General features: G+C 36.5%; 5 protein-coding genes and 1 long non-coding RNA gene across 7 annotated transcripts; 3 read left to right on the forward strand and 3 right to left on the reverse strand.

Moving 5' to 3' along the window:
- Positions 1–280: 280 nt before the first annotated feature.
- Positions 281–8,491, reverse strand: LOC145728213 (uncharacterized). Its single transcript, XR_014178021.1, has 2 exons — positions 8,008–8,491; positions 281–1,205 (listed from the first exon to the last, which is right to left on the reverse strand). It is a non-coding gene; the product is annotated as an uncharacterized LOC145728213 (long non-coding RNA).
- On the forward strand, positions 2,492–7,623 carry LOC145728202 (SID1 transmembrane family member 1-like). The gene is made up of 13 exons (XM_081978260.1): positions 2,492–2,597; positions 2,975–3,200; positions 3,255–3,468; positions 3,526–3,791; positions 3,889–3,972; positions 4,025–4,316; positions 4,372–4,574; positions 4,626–4,799; positions 4,859–4,976; positions 6,557–6,679; positions 6,742–7,091; positions 7,140–7,250; positions 7,302–7,623. Exons 2-13 carry the CDS (start codon positions 3,033–3,035, stop codon positions 7,476–7,478), a joined length of 2,280 nt encoding a protein of 759 aa, XP_081834386.1. The 5' UTR covers positions 2,492–2,597; positions 2,975–3,032; the 3' UTR covers positions 7,479–7,623.
- Positions 8,492–9,649: 1,158 nt separating the features above from the next.
- LOC145728210 (uncharacterized) lies at positions 9,650–10,161 on the reverse strand. Its single transcript, XM_081978272.1, has 2 exons — positions 9,963–10,161; positions 9,650–9,912 (listed from the first exon to the last, which is right to left on the reverse strand). The coding sequence occupies exons 1-2, from the start codon at positions 10,071–10,073 to the stop codon at positions 9,718–9,720; spliced, it is 306 nt and encodes a 101-aa protein (XP_081834398.1). The 5' UTR covers positions 10,074–10,161; the 3' UTR covers positions 9,650–9,717.
- A 192-nt stretch (positions 10,162–10,353) lies between these two features.
- LOC145728209 (uncharacterized) lies at positions 10,354–11,045 on the reverse strand. The gene is made up of 3 exons (XM_081978271.1): positions 10,840–11,045; positions 10,703–10,789; positions 10,354–10,651 (listed from the first exon to the last, which is right to left on the reverse strand). Exons 2-3 carry the CDS (start codon positions 10,787–10,789, stop codon positions 10,415–10,417), a joined length of 324 nt encoding a protein of 107 aa, XP_081834397.1. The 5' UTR covers positions 10,840–11,045; the 3' UTR covers positions 10,354–10,414.
- Positions 11,046–11,578: 533 nt separating this feature from the next.
- Positions 11,579–12,958, forward strand: LOC145728206 (uncharacterized). 2 transcript variants are annotated; one of them, XM_081978266.1, is made up of 2 exons: positions 11,579–11,943; positions 12,001–12,958. In XM_081978266.1, the coding sequence occupies exons 1-2, from the start codon at positions 11,802–11,804 to the stop codon at positions 12,912–12,914; spliced, it is 1,056 nt and encodes a 351-aa protein (XP_081834392.1). In that variant the 5' UTR covers positions 11,579–11,801; the 3' UTR covers positions 12,915–12,958. The 2 variants fall into 2 exon arrangements, with proteins under 2 accessions (XP_081834392.1, XP_081834393.1); XM_081978267.1 differs by having other exon boundaries at positions 11,585–11,943; positions 12,004–12,958.
- A 133-nt stretch (positions 12,959–13,091) lies between these two features.
- Positions 13,092–16,765, forward strand: LOC145728204 (actin-binding protein IPP). The gene is made up of 7 exons (XM_081978261.1): positions 13,092–13,393; positions 13,449–13,732; positions 13,784–14,052; positions 14,108–14,348; positions 15,227–15,573; positions 15,629–15,931; positions 15,993–16,765. Exons 1-7 carry the CDS (start codon positions 13,196–13,198, stop codon positions 16,136–16,138), a joined length of 1,788 nt encoding a protein of 595 aa, XP_081834387.1. The 5' UTR covers positions 13,092–13,195; the 3' UTR covers positions 16,139–16,765.
- The last annotated feature ends 161 nt before the right edge of the window (positions 16,766–16,926 follow it).

The raw sequence follows: 16,926 nt of genomic DNA on the forward strand, positions 1-16,926 counted from the left end.
GGTCAAAAAACTGATTTTTTTTGACCAATCACTGATTGGACTGACTTAGTGCAACATGATGGGTTTAAATGTTTAATGCAACCCAATTTGACCATTAAAATACGAATTAATGACCAACATTGATCGCAAAGACCATTTAACTCAAATTGTTTATCAATATTCAATAACGAGGCCTTGAACCCCAAAAACTGTCAAGGTTGTCTTAGACAAATTTGCCTTTAATACCAATAATGATTGTTCAAATAGCGTTTACCGTAGAACGGTTAAATTAGTCACGAGATTTATATTGACATTATAATCTCCAAGTAAATTCGGTAAGGAATTTCTACAACTACTTGTTGACGTTCTGTGAGATTATTAAAAATTAATCATTTTATGATGGGCCATAAACAGTGTCGATTTGGAATAAAAACAAAAGGCCTGGAAGGGACATTTCTAACGGGTTAACAACGGTCAGTGTGATACTAATTAATACGCACTTAAGTGTCGATAAACGAGTTAGTTTTTAGTGTTTGAAGTGAATTAAGGAAAACTCGTTCATCAGCTAATTAACGAAATTTCCATTCTTTTAAAGTCAACGACCGATTAGGTAAGAACTTTATGATTAACCCTGGTAGTAACCTCTGACACTAAATTATAAAAAGAGATTTTACGAGGGTCAAACTGACGGGTGTTCAATAATTGTTATGGTCAGGTCGCCTATGAATGGCAATTGTCACAAAAAGCGTACGTCTTAGATAACGTCGCAAACAATTATTATATGACACCCGTTAACAGACTAAGTTTGTCTTTTCCAAAAAAATCAATTAACAGTAATAATTAAAATCAAACAAAGTTGATTATTTCGACGCCTACGCGCGTTTCGAATGTCCGAAAAAAAGTGCGGTACCGTTGACCGGTACCATTGTATTATTACAACTTTATTACATGAACGGAGCTGGAAGTAACTGATGAAGGAGCGATAAAGTGGCTGTTTGTCTTCCGCGCGACAGAAAAACTGATTGAAAGGTTCGGTTCAGGTTTTCGATTCTAAACAGAGCCGCCTTGATTGACTGGGTACCCAGGTTCAGGGCCATCCGTTGACATTTCGTCGAAGAACCTCATTTCGATGCAGCGGCAGCGTTAAATAATTAAAAATCGCAACTTATGATTCATTACGGACGTTTCAGCTTTTAGCGGTCGTCATCTTCAAGGAATAATTATGCCTGCAAGTATGACGTTATAAACACAAACATTTTTATGTGGTAATTAAAAAAAAATCATTTTGTCAGAGGCCACTAGACTTTCAGAGCCAATCTGACGTGACAATGACGTAATTGAACAAAACAATAGGCAAAAGTATTAACCTGACTTTTAAGCTGTAATAACATTGGCCATCTTGTTTTATCAGAATGAGTTGAAATGAGATAGACATTGTAAACACTCTAGTAAATGCCAAAATATTGATTAACTGTCAATTTACGTCAAATCAACATATAGAATCAATATAAAGTGGCCAGAAAGCTCTAAATACCTTGTAAACCTCTCGATAATGTATTATGCATGCCAGAATTCGCTACAGTCATTTTAACATTTTTACAAGCTTCTGATAGCATTCAGATTCCTTAAATACTGCCAATTTCCTCGAGAAGTACATTACAAATGTAACAGGCCTCCATTCATTCAAAGTGTGCCACAGTCCTCTAAAATAATTCAAAAAATAATTTTAGTACCTTCAGATTGCTCTACATACCTTGTAAACCAATCAACCATCCGTGGTAAATGCCAGACGCTTCTAGAATCCATCCAAACTCCATTAGATTGACAAGATCAACTCAATCAGCCAGATAAACTTGCCGACAGGAAAAACTCGCCTTAACACGCTGACAATATTTGATTTTTGCACGTAAAAACTGCTCTGTAATTCATAAAATTATAACGCAATAAAACTTTTGCGAAATGGCGATCGGCAACGATGATTCGAGTGTGCCTTGATTTGTGACATTTGATGTTTGGCAGACGCAATTTGATATTCATCACGTGACAGCATTAGTTACATGAAATGCCATGTCACCTGACACTATACGTAACCTAAATATTACAATAATTGTGGTTTTTTATGAATTAATAATAACTCTGAGTGCAACAATTAAGAGTAAAAAAAAACCCAATGTCATCAAAATATGTTGGGATATTGAAGATCTTATCTAAATGTATTTTCAGTGTAAAATATTTTGATGACAAACATTGATAATAATATGAGTACTTAAATTCTTTAAAAAATATTATTTCAACTAAATCAGAATGACTAAGACTTCAACAAAATTTGCCTTAGAAACTTATACTTTTTCGATACAAACTAGAGCCTTCCATTACAATAAAAAAAATGATTGGAATTCAGCACCGATAGTTAAACCTAAATTGACGAGAAAGGTATAATAACGACAGGCCCGGGTAAATAATTGATTAGATAAGAATAAAGAGTTTTGCGAATTTCATAATTCCCTTTTAGTAGTTGATGATACGGCGAACAGGGATAGTTGCACATCGCACTGTGAACGCGTCACCACGAAATTGATTTATATCAGCCACAGTCTAAACTCATCTGTAATTTCATGGTAAGTATACCTATTTCGTTGGTACCTCCCACTAGTTAACTTAACACTTTAAATCTTACTGTTTTGTGTTTAAAGGTAAATAAACCTTACAGGTGGTTTCGATTAATTATAACTGGAAAACTATGTCAACAGGTCACTATAAGGGAATATTAAATGAATTTAATGGTTTAATAATTAAACACTCTCTAAGGGAAGTTTTTATTATTGTGCTGAAATGACGTCATTCGACAGTTGGTACTTCGGCAGGAAAACTCTGATTGACATATGTCACTTTATTTAAGCTTGTTGTGATCTTTATCTAGCCCATTGAATTTCACTACTACTAATGGGTTGTCTTTTTCTATACGAAATTTTGTGCAGAAGTTGACCGTTTTCAGGTACTTTCAAGTGCTAAATAAAACCAACCAAATAGCACTAAATCAACCGCTTCCAGAAATGAAAAATGTCTATCACTGCTACGTAATTCTGTTTTCATGGTGCCTGTTAGGCGTAAACAGTGTTGCGGGACTGGTTATTGAAAACTGTTGGCCAGAATATGAAACTGTCAAAACCCTAGAATTAAACTCCACCATTGAATACGTGTTGATCTACAATAACTCGGCGGTAATTAACTAGATTCGTATGAAAAGACAGTTGAGGGACTGATTCGTATTGCAGACTGTGAATCCTTACACGGTAAGAGCATGGTCGGAAGACGCTACCAAAAACTTACCGATACTGATTGTGGTAAGACAGGCCAGACAGGTGACGTCGTGGACAGTTCCCGAAACGTTGGACACCAGCCAGGACAACAAAACCATAACGTTTACGAATACGTCGAAAACGTTATGTCACGATGAGATGGGCAACATTGTGAGTCAAAGCAATTCTAGTAAGTTCCATAAAGTTTAAAAAGATGAAGAATAACAATTTTTTTGATTTTAACCAGACTTTGACATTGAAAATCTGGTGGTCTCGCAATCCTTTATAGTGGCAGTGTCCACGTCCTCACCCACTAATGTGTCGGTCAGCATCGTTCTTCAGGAAGAAACCGACTTCTTCATGACTGTCGACACCACATACTCGTCCATGGTATCCCCGTCACAATCCAAATTTCAATTTTTCAAATTTCACGACAACACTTCGGACACCGTTATTATTGATGTGGACTCTGATGATGATGTCTGTCTTACCATATCAGTGCAGGACAGTACTGTAAGTTTTTTTATTTAATCTAAATTTAAGCACAGTGGGTATAGTACACAAACTAGATACACCTCTGTACTTATCACAACTTTGAATGTCAATATAGTGTCCCGTTTTGGACAAAAACAAAGATGTCAAATACGAGGGGACGTATCAGACTGTGAACAAAAAAGGCGCCATAACTATAGCGGTAAGTGCAATCATTTTTTGATTGATCACATTCTAAGTTGTATTGAAAACAGAAAAGCACTCACTTGCCTGGATTCTTTTTTGTGATTGTGGCTAAACCGGACAATTACGAATGCACCCAAGGTGGTACGGTGATTCCGTCAATGTTGAGAAGCAGTGATGAAGTGTTGGAAAACACTATAGTATCCATAGTTAATTATACGATAAGAGATAGCATTGGCAAGGACAGATACATTTTGGCGACACTGGTAACAATGTCAGAAATAATTGCATTTGGATTGGTGTTCACCGGGTTAGCGTTTTTGTTCAATAGGGTGGGGACTATATCCAAATTGAAAATTGAAGGTTTGTTACTAATTTGCACAAAAAAAATTATGTAATATAATAATTGGTGACACAGTGTTAACAATCCGGGATTACATTGAACCAATGTCCGACGACGAAATCAACAAAATCATCCTAACCGAAGATTTGACAGTAAACACTTTAGCAAAATACCCTAAACGAATCAAACAAAGGGCTTTCAACTATCTCTCTCACACTGCCAGTATAGCGCTCTTTTACAGCATACCAGTAATCCAATTGGTGGTGACGTATCAAAGAGTGAGACAGGTGTTCACACTAGCACTACCTATTACAATGAATAAATTACAGGTAGAAACCTTAACAGGGAATCAAGATGTCTGCTACTACAACTTTTTGTGCGCGCACCCAGGACTGAGTTTCAGCGATATCAATCATATTTTTTCCAATGTGGGTTACGTTTTTCTCGGTCTGTTTTTCATTTTGGCCGTGATGGATCGTCAATATAAAATTCGAATCACCAAGGTGAGATGCGTTTGATGCTTGCGTTGATGATTAACATTAAACACCTGTAACGTTTGCAGGATACTGGTATTCCTGTGCATTATGGTTTGTTCTACGCTATGGGTCTTGCCTTAACCATAGAAGGTATTCTTTCCGGTTGCTACCATATTTGTCCAAGTCAGTCGAATTATCAGTTTGGTGAGTGTTATTTAAGTTTTCAATATCAGAATCTAGTACGGAAAAGTCAAAGTAAAATGGTGTGACGTAACAAGTAAATATTTTGAAAGAAGCAGACGTCGTGTACGTCCATTTTACTGTCAAATGTCACACGGCCATTGAACATAACCAGCGCGCTTGACATTTCTTTAAATGCACGATCAGTTGCGCGCTCTCTTTCTCACACGCAGTTATTTAACGGACGCATATATTCAAAGGGGGCTTTGACAATTTCGATTGTTGACATTAGATTAGTTCCAACCTGTAGTAATATTGCCGTAATTTTAGCGTCACTTAAAGAGAGCAAAATCACTTTTAAAAGCTAATAAATTGGTTGGAACGTTTTCTGAACTACTGGTAGTAAAACGATAGTAGCAAATGATTTTTTGGTTTGTAAATTGGATTTTGCCCATTTTTGCAGTTTAATTTATATTTTCTAGTCACGTGACTGTTTTTGACTAGTGCCACTTTGCCTTTACAATGTTGCCAGATCACAAATTTCATTTGTAGTCACGTGACGTGCAATTTTTATGGTCACGTGACTGTTTTTAACTGTAGTCTCACTTGGCTAGTAAAGTGTTGCCAGGTCAAAAATTGCATTTTTTAACCACGTAACATGTATTTTACCGTCAATTTTATTTAGCAAATTTTTGCAGCTCGTATTACCTTTTTTAAGGTCACGTGACTGTTTTTGACTAGTGTCACTTTGCCTTTACAATGTTGCCAGCTCAAAAATTTCATTTGTAGTCACGTGACGTATATTTTACTGTTTCAGCTTTTACCACTGTCTAAATGAGACTTAGCAAATTTTCACAGTTGAAACTGCATTTTTATGGTCACGTGACTGTTTTTGACTAATGTCACTTGGCTAGTACAGTGTTGTCAGGTCAAAAATTTAATTCCTAAAGTCACGTGACGTGCATTTATCCATTAAAACTGCTGTTGTCCCAACTCAAATTACAATTTTTTTTTATTGTCACGTGACCGTTTTTGACTGATATTCAAAATATCAATTTAACCTAAAACTGCCATTGGTCTGTATTGCATGTGCATTTTTATGTTTTGTACAATATTAAGTCTGTTCACAGAACGAATCTCCAACTAATAATCAGAGAAATATGTCCAGCTATTGGCCATTATCCTTAAAATGTTAATGTCACGTGAGCATTCAACCAATAAAAGCCAACAATTTCCGATTTTCAGTTGGAAACCAGTTTGAAATAGCCTCCACGAACAGACCTATTAAACTTGTAACGGGTGTTCTATAATTGTTATGGTCGTAGTTTGCTGTGGTCCTTGACAGCTGTCATATAATAATTGTTTGCGACGTTATCTAAGACGTACGCTTTTTGTGACAATAGCCATCCATAGGCGACCTGACCGTTTAACGCGCTGAGTTGCCAGATGTTTTTTGTAAGGATGTGTAGATTAAAATATTATAGGTATATTATTGGGATGTTTAAAAAAACAGAAAAACATTTGGCAACGCAGCGTATTTAACGTCAATGAAAATGGTTTTATCAGTGCCGTCGTTTTTTTAATAATTTTATTTAATTTTCTAGATACCAGTTTCATGTACGTTATGGCTGTACTGATAATGGTAAAACTGTACCAAAACAGACATCCTGACATCAATGCCACTGCTTATTCAACGTTCAGTGTTGTAGGCATTGCCATTTTCATGGGTTAGCAGTCTGGTTAACAAAAAAAAAACGCGAAATTTTAATATTGTTTTTGGTTTTTCAAGCTATGGTGGGAATTCTTAACGGATCTGTCGCTATTTGGATCGTTTTCCTAGTGCTGTACGCCAGTTTAATAGTGATTTTGTCGCTCAAAATTTACTATCTCAACTTCGTGCTTTACGGGTTAAAGCAATTTTACAACAGCTACCAAATAGCGGGATTGTGCAAGGAAACTGTGTCTCCAATCAAGAAAAGTCGGTTTGTTTTAGTGGTTTTGGCTAACGTAGCCAACTTTAGTATTTTGGGAGTGGGGGTGTACGTTTACACCAATAACGTCACTGATTTCGGGACGTTTCTGCTTGGACTCCTTCTAGCCAATACGGTCCTGCATATATCATTTTACTCCATTATGAAGGTAGCATTTTTGATTTAGTTGGAATTCGGTTTGAGTAGATTTTTCCAGGTGGTACACAAAGAAAAAATTCCTTGGGAATCGTTTCTGTTTGGAGTGTTGTGCTTAGGCACGTGGATTGCAGCCGGCATTTTCTTTTTGGACGCCGCCACTTTATGGACGGTAGGGACCTTCCAATTTTTTTTCGTAAATCTTGACGATTTTTCCTTCCAGGTAACACCGGCAGAATCCCGACAATGGAATCAAGAGTGCGTTTATCTACAGTTTTACGACAAACACGACGTTTGGCATCTACTCAGCGCTCCCGCCCTCTATTTTACCTTTATGTACCTGATGTATTTAGACGATGACATTTGCGACAAACCCCAGAAAGACATTCCCGTCTTTTGAATGTACTGTTTTCTACGATCTATATTTTTCTATACGCTTTTTTATGTACGTGTGTTAAGTTTATATGGAAATTTGTTTGTATTATTACAAAAGTAGGCTAAAGGTAACTAAATTAAATCAAAAAAAATGTTTCAGTCTGTCAAAACGTGTGTAGCCACCGCCCTCTATACTAGAAAGTCTAAAATGTCACTTTTAATGGCGGCGTTAGAGGAAATTTTTGACAAGCACCTTCTGGGCTTTCTAGTATAGTAGGCGGTGGACAATGACGTAATTGAACAAAACAATAGGCGAAAGTATTAACCTGACTTTTAAACTGCAATAACATTGGCCATCTTGTTTTATCAGAATGAATTGAAATGAGATAGACATTGTAAACACTCTAGTAAACGCCAAAATATTGATTAACTGTCAATTTACGTCAGATTTTCTCTGCGAAGTCTCTGAAGCGTCAAAACGAACAGAGCCTCAATATGCTTTAGAAACGTCAACATATAGAATCAATATAAAGTGGCCAGAAGGCTCTAAATACCTTGTAAACCTCTCAATAATGTATTATGCATGCCAGAATTCGCTACAGTCATTTTAAAATTCTTACAAGCTTCTGAAACCATTCAGATTCCATTAATACTGCCAATTTCCTCGAGAATTACATTACAAATGTTACAGAGGCCTTCATTCATTCAAAGGGTGCCACAGTCCTCTAAAATAATTCTAAAAATCATTTTAGTACCTTCAGATTGCTCTAAATACCTTGTAAACAAATCCACCATCCGTGGTAAATGCCAGACGCTTCTAGAATCCATCCAAACTCCATTAGATTGACAACATCAACTCAATCAGCCAGATAAACTTGCCGACGGGAAAAACTCGCCTTAACACGCTGACAATATTTGATTTTTGCACGTAAAAACTGCTCCGTAATTCACAAAATTATAACGCAATAAAACTTTTGCGAAATGGCGATCGGCAACGATGATTCGAGTGTGCCTTGATTTGTGACATTTGATGTGTGGCAGACGCAATTTGATATTTATCACGTGACAGCATTAGTTACATGAAATGCCATGTCACCTGACCCTATACTTAACCTAAATATTACAATAATTGTGGTTTTTTATGAATTAATAATAACTCTGAGTGCAACAATTAAGACTAAAAAAAAATGTTTCATTCTGTCAAAACGTGTGTAGCCACCCTATACTAGAAAGCCTAAAATGTCACATTTAATTTTTTTATTATTTCGTGTAGTTGATTGCATGTTGTGAGTGAAAAATCAAAAAAGGTTAATTCCTGATCCAGATATGTATTAGATAGAGCTTTTATGTACACAATCAAGTTCAGCCTAAACAAATTGGTTAGAACATTTGTTCTGGAAAGTACAACACACAGCAAACTAGTTTAAATACTGTTCAATGTAAGAAAATCTGTAAATCCTTGAAACTAGGTAAGCAAAACTGGTAAATGGTTCTTATGTTATTACCAAGAACATTCATTCAAAATTATTTTTGTTGCTCTCACAATGAAGGATGCTTTAAAATGTAACTCACATACCTGTGCATGTAACAAATACCTAATAAGTTTACTGTACTAGAAAGTACTTACCATTGAGTATAGTGTTGGAGTAAAATCATTCCACATCAAAGTGTTCAACCACTGTTGAGTTTGGTCCGGTTTTTTGTAAAGTAAAAAACTGACACAGTTGGGCTTTTTTTTGAATTACTGTTACAATGTGGCTTGAAAAACTTACGCAAATAACCTCAAGTTTTGATTTTAAACCGTAAAAATTCATCTAATCCTCAAAAAACTCAAACTGTCACCACTATTCCCGCTGTATTGGAATTTTTGACAAGCACCTTCTAGGCTTTCTAGTTATAGTAGGCGGTGGTTTAGTCCATGCCTGGGTGTACATAATAGAAAATAAAACTAAAATGCTGTTTTACATAAGACTTCCTCTGTACACTTATTATATATAAATAAAAATCTTTATGTATAGTTAATAGTAACTTCCAAATGCAAAGTACCACTCAAACATTTGTTTACCTGTGTAGTTGAAAAGAAAGATGGCGGACTGTCTGTCAAATTTGGATTCTCTCCCTGATATGACGCAACCAGCAATACAGCAATCACTTTTCACACCACCATACACAATTTAACAAACTAAAAAACCAGTGTGAAATATAGCTTATATTACTTTTCTATGCGAATACAAGGCTTTGGAATTATAAATAAGTAAACCATCTCATTTTCGGCCCTCCCGATACATTTTCTGAGTCTCTTCCGAGTTCATCATGGCGTTGGTCACTTCCGAGTTGCGTTTACCTTGAAGGGGGAGCCGGTACGGGATCACTGGCACCTCGATGGGGGGAATGAATTCTTTGGGGCGCAATTGTAGCGCTATCCAGCTGGCCAATTGATGCGCACCAGGACCAGCATACTGTAAAACAACATTAATACTTTTACCATTTAGAGATACGGCAAACTCACATCGTGATCTACAACTTTATAGTCCTCATTAATGGATCTTGGATAGGCTATTGTAGAGTGTCCGGTCAGTGTGGTAAGACATATTATGAATATAACCATGTTTCCTACCATAGCTGGAACAAGAGTTTGATGATCAACTTACAATCACTTTTCTGAACACCACTCCCACTGGCACCTCACTTGTTAATAAGCAACCAGAACAATTTTCAGTTTTCTTATATACAGACAGATTTTCCCTGCTTTCCCTTCACCGTCCTTTTAATAGAAATTTCCCAACTGTTTCGGACACTTCTTATTATTTCCATTAAACCCGATAAACGTTTAAAATGCTTATAAAAATAAAGATCTCCCTGCAATTGTCAGTTTCATTCCTGTAACTCAAACACAGAAGCACAACATCATTATTTATTTTCCACGTGTTATACTATATTACAAAAATTGTCAGAAATAGGTCAGTTTTCCTTATAAGGGCGTATATCTCCTATTAATTGGAGAAGCTCTTTAGGGATGTCCGGATTTCTTTTTCCGGTTGGTTTGAACAAACCCATTAGGGCGCTACTGATTTCCGCGTTTCTTGCGCCAATCGAGGGTTCCTCCGGTGGGATTTCTTCAATTACTTGCATCGTCAAACTGGGATTCTTCTGGAACAGTTGCAACCAACACAGTTCAGCTTCGTTACTGTGTGGATCCTAAAATATTTCTGTTATTTAGCTGAGCATTTTTGGGTTTTCTGAACTTACTATCAGGTCGCATCTTAGTATGTTGGCCTGGATGGAGGACAGCAACAGGAAGGTTGCAAAACCAATTACAATAAGTTTTCCAATCATCTATAAACAAAAATATTAACTAAAACCAAAAATTGTTTGATGGTACTTACTGTGGTAGCTATACACTTGCAAACGTTATAGAGTGACTTGTAACGTTCCTTACTTAGTTTTTATATACATCAGAATGCTGACGTAACATTTACCCTAATTTTCAGTAGGTAGCCTTACTACTGTAGATGAATTACAACCTTTCAAAAAAAGTCTCATTTTATACCAAAAAAAGGGGATTCTCGCTTCGTATAACGTATATTACTCTGTCATTATAATTCCTCGTCTATATACTCAAAAGGCGTAATAACTGGCAATATATCATTAATATTTTAATGAACCATATTACGTTAAATAAGTATTAGCATGTTATTGGTGTTATACTGATAAGGTAAATTCCGGATATGGCATTATTACTGATTGAAATTTCCTCGTAGTAGACGCAATAATGTAATAATCATCATTTAAACAAACACACTTTCCTTTTAGGAAGTTTTTTAAAAATATCTTTAGAACTCCATGGTTTGACAATTGACGTTTATTTTGTTAGTCTGGAATAACAGATCGGTTGGATTATCATAAATTATAAATTACTACTTAATCTAGGGCATATAAAAGTAGGTCACATGACTGCATTATTATCAGAAAGTTTACTGTCAACTGTCAGATTACTCGACCCATTTTAAGGTTAGAGGTGTGTTTACAATTGTAATTACTATATGTGTTTTATCGTTATAACTTTAGCCTTTTTTGTGTTATATTCTTGTCGTATTCTTTCGTAACTGATTTCAGTTTGACAGGACAGTCTCACTTGTTAAGGTGAGTTTTTTCTATAAATTGTCGCGAGCGGTTAACATGACATTGACGCATAAACGAGTGACGGTTATAGATGTCAAACATTTTGAAAAAATTCAAAGTTCATATCATTTCATATTTTGACCATTGGTCCAGGCCAAAATTTTGGTAGTTTTCCAGGAAGTAACATGCTAATTAGAAAGTACTGGGCGAGCACGGTCAAGTAAACATGGAAAGCTGCCCGCACTTGAAACCGAAAATCGTCTGCGCAGTGTGTTGCCGGGCCTTGGACCACGTTCCCGTTTTTTATTGTCCGCAAAAACATTCTTGTTGTCAAAACTGTTTCAAAGAAGTCAAATACAGTCTGAAAGGTACGTTTTTCCTTATGCATATTTTATTGTTGCCGCTGAGCGGGTGTTGTTGAACAGCAGGAGATCAACAGTCCGCCTGTCCGTTGTGTAGAATCAGTGGACAGTTTACCCCAAGTAGGACTAGAATCAAGCCCGGTATTGGTCGTCCATATCGATACAACGTCAACAACACTTTGCCAGTGACGACATACAGCTATTCAAGAAACTATCAAGATTTCTGCACACCCTCTACGTCATCAGTACGTCAAGATGAAGAAAAGATATTCGAAACGTTGATTGGTATGTCGAAGGAGAAGTTTTACAAGTCGCAGACCGCCTGCGCAATGAAAAATAGTCACAACAAAAAATCAACCAGAAAATCTAGATTCACCGCTTTAATGGTGACGCCATCGTCTACAAAACGACCATTCAGATGTCCCCACAAACCATGCCACAAAACCGTAGCCGTGGCCCAATTCGTCAATCATTTCAAGTCAGAACACAAAGATGTGCCACACTATCCAGTCGAAAGGGGCAGAGAGCTATTGCTTTCGTGCAACGTCACCCTCATAGAGTACAATTTTCACTTTTGTCTGGCAATGATCACCGTCTACGAGGTGAACCGTGTAGACTATCTGAAGAAAGGTAGTTCAGAAAGTGTAATCAGGACGTGCAGCAAATTCTGTCAAAAAATTCCTATCGGTACTTTCTGGTTGATGGTGAGCGCTTTCTCCGAGCCGCACTCCACTACTGTCCATCAGTGTCTCTTCTGGTTGTTCACCAATTCGGAAGAAGTCCACAAGTGCACCATCGAACTTGCCTCTGCCGAGGACACGGTTTCCTTGTCGACGTATTGCCGGGTGTCACGCGTTTTAGACAACGATTTTGCTAATATCAAAAGAAAATTACAGGGTCTTATCGTCACCAAATCGTCACTCAAGTCTCTTCTTAGAGAAGGTGAACTGTTGAATGTTAGAATCATTATACACTGACTGTATATTTTTGTAAATATATGGATATTTTGATAAGTAGTAAATAGTCTTGTTGGATTAATGTTTTTGTTGTAACTTAATTAAAAAAAACCAGTAAAACAATACTTACAGAGACTATATTGCTAACGCCACATAAATTAAAAAGAAAAGAAGATTCTTTTCTGTCAAATGTCAAAAACACAACCCTATTATTGATAAACAAAAATACGTCGATAATAATAAAGATTTCAAAATTGTTTATTCTTTGTGATATCCATTACTAAGTGCAGTTACCATCTAAAATGTCCCCTTCCAAGTTGTTCAAGTTCAAGCACGATCCTCAAAGTTCCAGTTCTAAAAAAAGTAAGTTCAAGTCAAAAGAACCCAGCGACAACATTAGCTATGATTTTGCTGCTAAACTTTTGAGCAATTTAAACCTACTGAGGAGAGACAAGCAGTTCTGTGATGTAGAGGTAAAACTAGGGAATAAGGTGTTTCACGTAAGTCACACCAATACCATGTTTCTTGGTTTTTGGCTTAACTTGCAAACTGTAGGTCCATCGAGCTATTCTGTCTGCCAGCAGTCCCTATTTTCATGCAATGTTTACTGGTGAATTGTGCGAAAAAGACAAAAAATGCGTGGAATTACATGGGGTCCATCCCAACACCTTCCAAATAATCCTTGATTTTATGTATTCAGGAATTGTTACCATTAACAAAGACAATGTTGAAGACCTGGTTATTGCCGCTGACATGTTTGAAATTGTGGAAATAATCACTGAATGCACTTACTTTTTGATTGATCAGCTTCATGAAACTAATGCAATAGGAATATTCTTGTAAGTTACTCTTTTACTGCTTTGCAATTGTTGTAATGAGGACTTTAATAGGTTTGCCAGAGATCACAATATTCTGGAACTCAAAGTATCAGCAATACGTTTTATTGAGGAAAACTTTCCTAAAGTGATCAAGGAGGATGAAATTTATGACTTGGATAGGGAGACTTTTTCTAGTTTTCTAGGTTCTGAATATTTGAAAATCGATTCAGAATGTGAAATTTTTGAAACTGTAATGAAGTGGATTAACCACGAGATTACTCATAGGAAGCAGTTTGTTTTCGATGTGTTGCAGAAAGTCAGATTGCCTCTAATTTCATTTAGTAAGTATTAAGATAACTTCTAAGTCAGATAATGGTCATTATTAAATTTGTTTAGCTTTTCTGGAAAGGGCAATCAATGAATGTCCTGACTCAAGTTTAAAGGTTGCTTTAAAATCAGTGCACAACGATATGATAAACCAAAAGGGTGCTCTGGTGCCTCTGAACGTTAAACCGAGAAAATGCGCTAAAAAAGACATTTACGTCATTGGCGGTTCTAAACGAGAGCTGCATAGTGTTTGGGATCGCGGACTTGAAATGCATTACGTGTCTATTGAAAAGTTTGACACTTTTACCAAGTCAGTTCAAATTTTTGAGCCGGTTTTTTAGCGTGTAAGCGTCTGAAAGTATAAATTAACCCCTCTTACAGCAGAAATGCTAGGGTGAAGCTATTTAGAGGCAAAAGGGTTGCCAGATTAGGAGATTTTTCCCAAATAAGTGATTTTTTGTGTTTGATATTTTCAGGGGAATAACTGAAGTTTTAAGTTGTTCAAAACAGTTTGAAAATGACTGAAACTGACTAGAAAGTGTTTAAAACAGAGTACAAAGGTTCAAAATAGTCTGAACATGTTTAAAACAGTTTAGAAATATTCAAAAGGGTCCAAAAATGTTTAGAAAAGTTTAAAATGAATCTATTACTATTCAAAACGGTCTAAAATGGTCCAAAATTTTTCAAAATGATTTAGGAATGTTCAAAATTAAGGTTCAACAAAAGAAAGCAAAAGTTTTGAGATACATTTTGACGTTGGAACATACCTCCTAACTGTCACGGAAACCAAGTTAGTGTTTGTGTGAAAGGAGGCCAAAGTCACGAACTCTATTTTGACGTTAGAAGGAATTTTCTAGCTGTCATAGTAATCAAGTTAGCAAGTGTCTTAGTTTTCTTTAAAGAAACAGAAAAAAAGTGGCAGCTTGAAGAAAACTGAATGAAAATCCAGGAAAAACAAGTTATAGTCTGTGAGTATATTTTTGTTTATTTCGACTGGGGAAGAATCTGGCAACCTTGCGAAAACGTAACGCTGCTGTGAGACGCAGTAAGGGCCATATGAACAATCACTTTGAAGATCAGACTGTGATTTTCTTTGTAGTGCATGTATACAGTCTAAACTTTCAAGACTTACACGCTGAAAAAGCGGCTTAGATTTCGTACGTTAAAACTTACAAAACAGTTTTGTAGAAAATGGACTAATGTTCCTGACATGCGAGTGAATCGTTTGGTACCGGGTGTCGCTTCTTTAAACGGTCATATTTACGTGATGGGAGGCGAAGAAGGTTCAAATATTTTGTCCAGCTGTGAACGGTACGATCCCGTTACGAAAATCTGGACGGACGTGGCCAGCATGTTGATTTCCCGGTGCGAATTCGGACTTTGCGCTTTGGACGGGTACTTGTATGCCATGGGAGGCTGGGTCGATACTGACATTAGCGGATCGATCGAGAGGTACAATCCTAAAGAAGATAGTTGGGAGATGGTGGGAAATTTGTCAGAGCCGCGTTTTAGTATGGGTTTAGTGGCGTATGAGGGTGAGTAGATTTTTTTTTTGTTTAGTATTAGCTAACTACTGATGGTGGTGATTAGGCTTAATATACATGGTGGGTGGTTGTTCCCTGAATCAAAGAAACATGCAAGACCTGATGAGTTACAATCCCACTACTGGAGAGTGGCAAAAACTGCCTTCGATGTCCGTGGCTAGATTCCAAATGGGCGTGGCCGTTCTGGATGATTACCTTTATGTTGTGGGCGGAACTCATCGGCAGCAAGTGTTAAGTTCAGTGGAACGGTATTCTTTTAAAAAGAACAAATGGGAGACGGTGCCCAATATGAGGCTGGAACGCAGCGGTCCGGCCGTGTCTGCTATTGATGGGTTCCTGTATGTTATAGGTGAAATTTTAAAATTCTTTGAATGTTAAAATTTAGTGAAACTCTTTGTATAAATTTTCAGGTGGAGCCCAGATCCAAGCGACTCCATTCTATCGAGCTCAATGCACTATATCAGCAGTGGAATGTTTTGATCCCTATAAAAATACTTGGTCGGACTGTCCGCCCCTGTCAGAAACAAGGGCGGAGGCTGGTGCTGTGGTTATATGATCTCAAAACTGTGAACAGGGAGATTTTGTTTGTAATAATTGAAAGTTTATTCTATAGCATACTCTCTCAACAACTAAAAATGTTGTTGTTTTGTGGTATTACCTAATTTTACATGCTTTTTATATTCCTTTTTTAATATGAAGCAAGGAATGGTCTATTTTACTAGGTAATAGTAAACAAACTCAACTTTACTGTTAGTACCACTCTGTAAGGGTGATTACCCCATAAGTCATATGCATGTTCTAGTCTTGTATAAAGCTCTTAACCACTTTATTAATGGTTTCATGCTAATTAACAGTTTACTCAACAAACTCTAAGTGTTCTAGCCAAATCAGTGCTTAGGTTAGCAAACTTGTGTTTGCTTAAAGACTGGTAAACCAGTAACTTTTTAAGATACATATTATCTGTTTCAGGAAAATTGGGTCTTTCTCCTTCTAAACAACATACATTTATTTTTATATACAATATGTTTTATTCATAATTTTTAAATTTCAGTGGTCCTTGAACTTTCTTAGTAAAACCAGAAATCAAACAATAGACACAGCATATCTTTACAGTTGAATTGTTTTATCCTCATGTTGTATTTTGTGTATATTTTATTTTGTAGATATTAAATATTATAATTATTGTGTTTTCTTTCTTGGAGTAAAAATAAAAACTTAAACCAAAACCTGTAAATCATTTTTTTCTGGAGGGTTTGTACCAACTGTAAAAAACTGCAACCCGTTATACACAAAACTGTATGTTTGGTTGCTTATCCATTTTATAAATCGAGACCTATTTTCGGG

This window comes from Ips typographus, linkage group LG4, assembly GCF_016097725.1.
Source record: "Ips typographus isolate SLU linkage group LG4, UJ_Ityp_2.0, whole genome shotgun sequence".
Classification (NCBI taxonomy): domain Eukaryota; kingdom Metazoa; phylum Arthropoda; class Insecta; order Coleoptera; family Curculionidae; genus Ips; species Ips typographus.

Coding starts and splice junctions, on each gene's coding strand:
- LOC145728210 (XM_081978272.1), bottom strand. CDS start 10,073: ATGGTAGGAAACATGGTTATATTCATAATATGTCTTACCACACTGACC. Junction 9,913..9,962: donor ATAAAGTTGTAGATCACGAT/GTGAGTTTGCCG, acceptor GTTGTTTTACAG/TATGCTGGTCCTGGTGCGCA.
- LOC145728206 (XM_081978266.1), top strand. CDS start 11,802: ATGGAAAGCTGCCCGCACTTGAAACCGAAAATCGTCTGCGCAGTGTGT. Junction 11,944..12,000: donor AGTCAAATACAGTCTGAAAG/GTACGTTTTTCC, acceptor GTTGTTGAACAG/CAGGAGATCAACAGTCCGCC.
- LOC145728204 (XM_081978261.1), top strand. CDS start 13,196: ATGTCCCCTTCCAAGTTGTTCAAGTTCAAGCACGATCCTCAAAGTTCC. Junction 13,394..13,448: donor TAGGGAATAAGGTGTTTCAC/GTAAGTCACACC, acceptor TGCAAACTGTAG/GTCCATCGAGCTATTCTGTC. Junction 14,053..14,107: donor ATTGCCTCTAATTTCATTTA/GTAAGTATTAAG, acceptor AAATTTGTTTAG/CTTTTCTGGAAAGGGCAATC.
- LOC145728209 (XM_081978271.1), bottom strand. CDS start 10,789: ATGATTGGAAAACTTATTGTAATTGGTTTTGCAACCTTCCTGTTGCTG. Junction 10,652..10,702: donor TACTAAGATGCGACCTGATA/GTAAGTTCAGAA, acceptor GAAATATTTTAG/GATCCACACAGTAACGAAGC.
- LOC145728202 (XM_081978260.1), top strand. CDS start 3,033: ATGAAAAATGTCTATCACTGCTACGTAATTCTGTTTTCATGGTGCCTG. Junction 3,469..3,525: donor TGTGAGTCAAAGCAATTCTA/GTAAGTTCCATA, acceptor GATTTTAACCAG/ACTTTGACATTGAAAATCTG. Junction 4,317..4,371: donor ATCCAAATTGAAAATTGAAG/GTTTGTTACTAA, acceptor TTGGTGACACAG/TGTTAACAATCCGGGATTAC.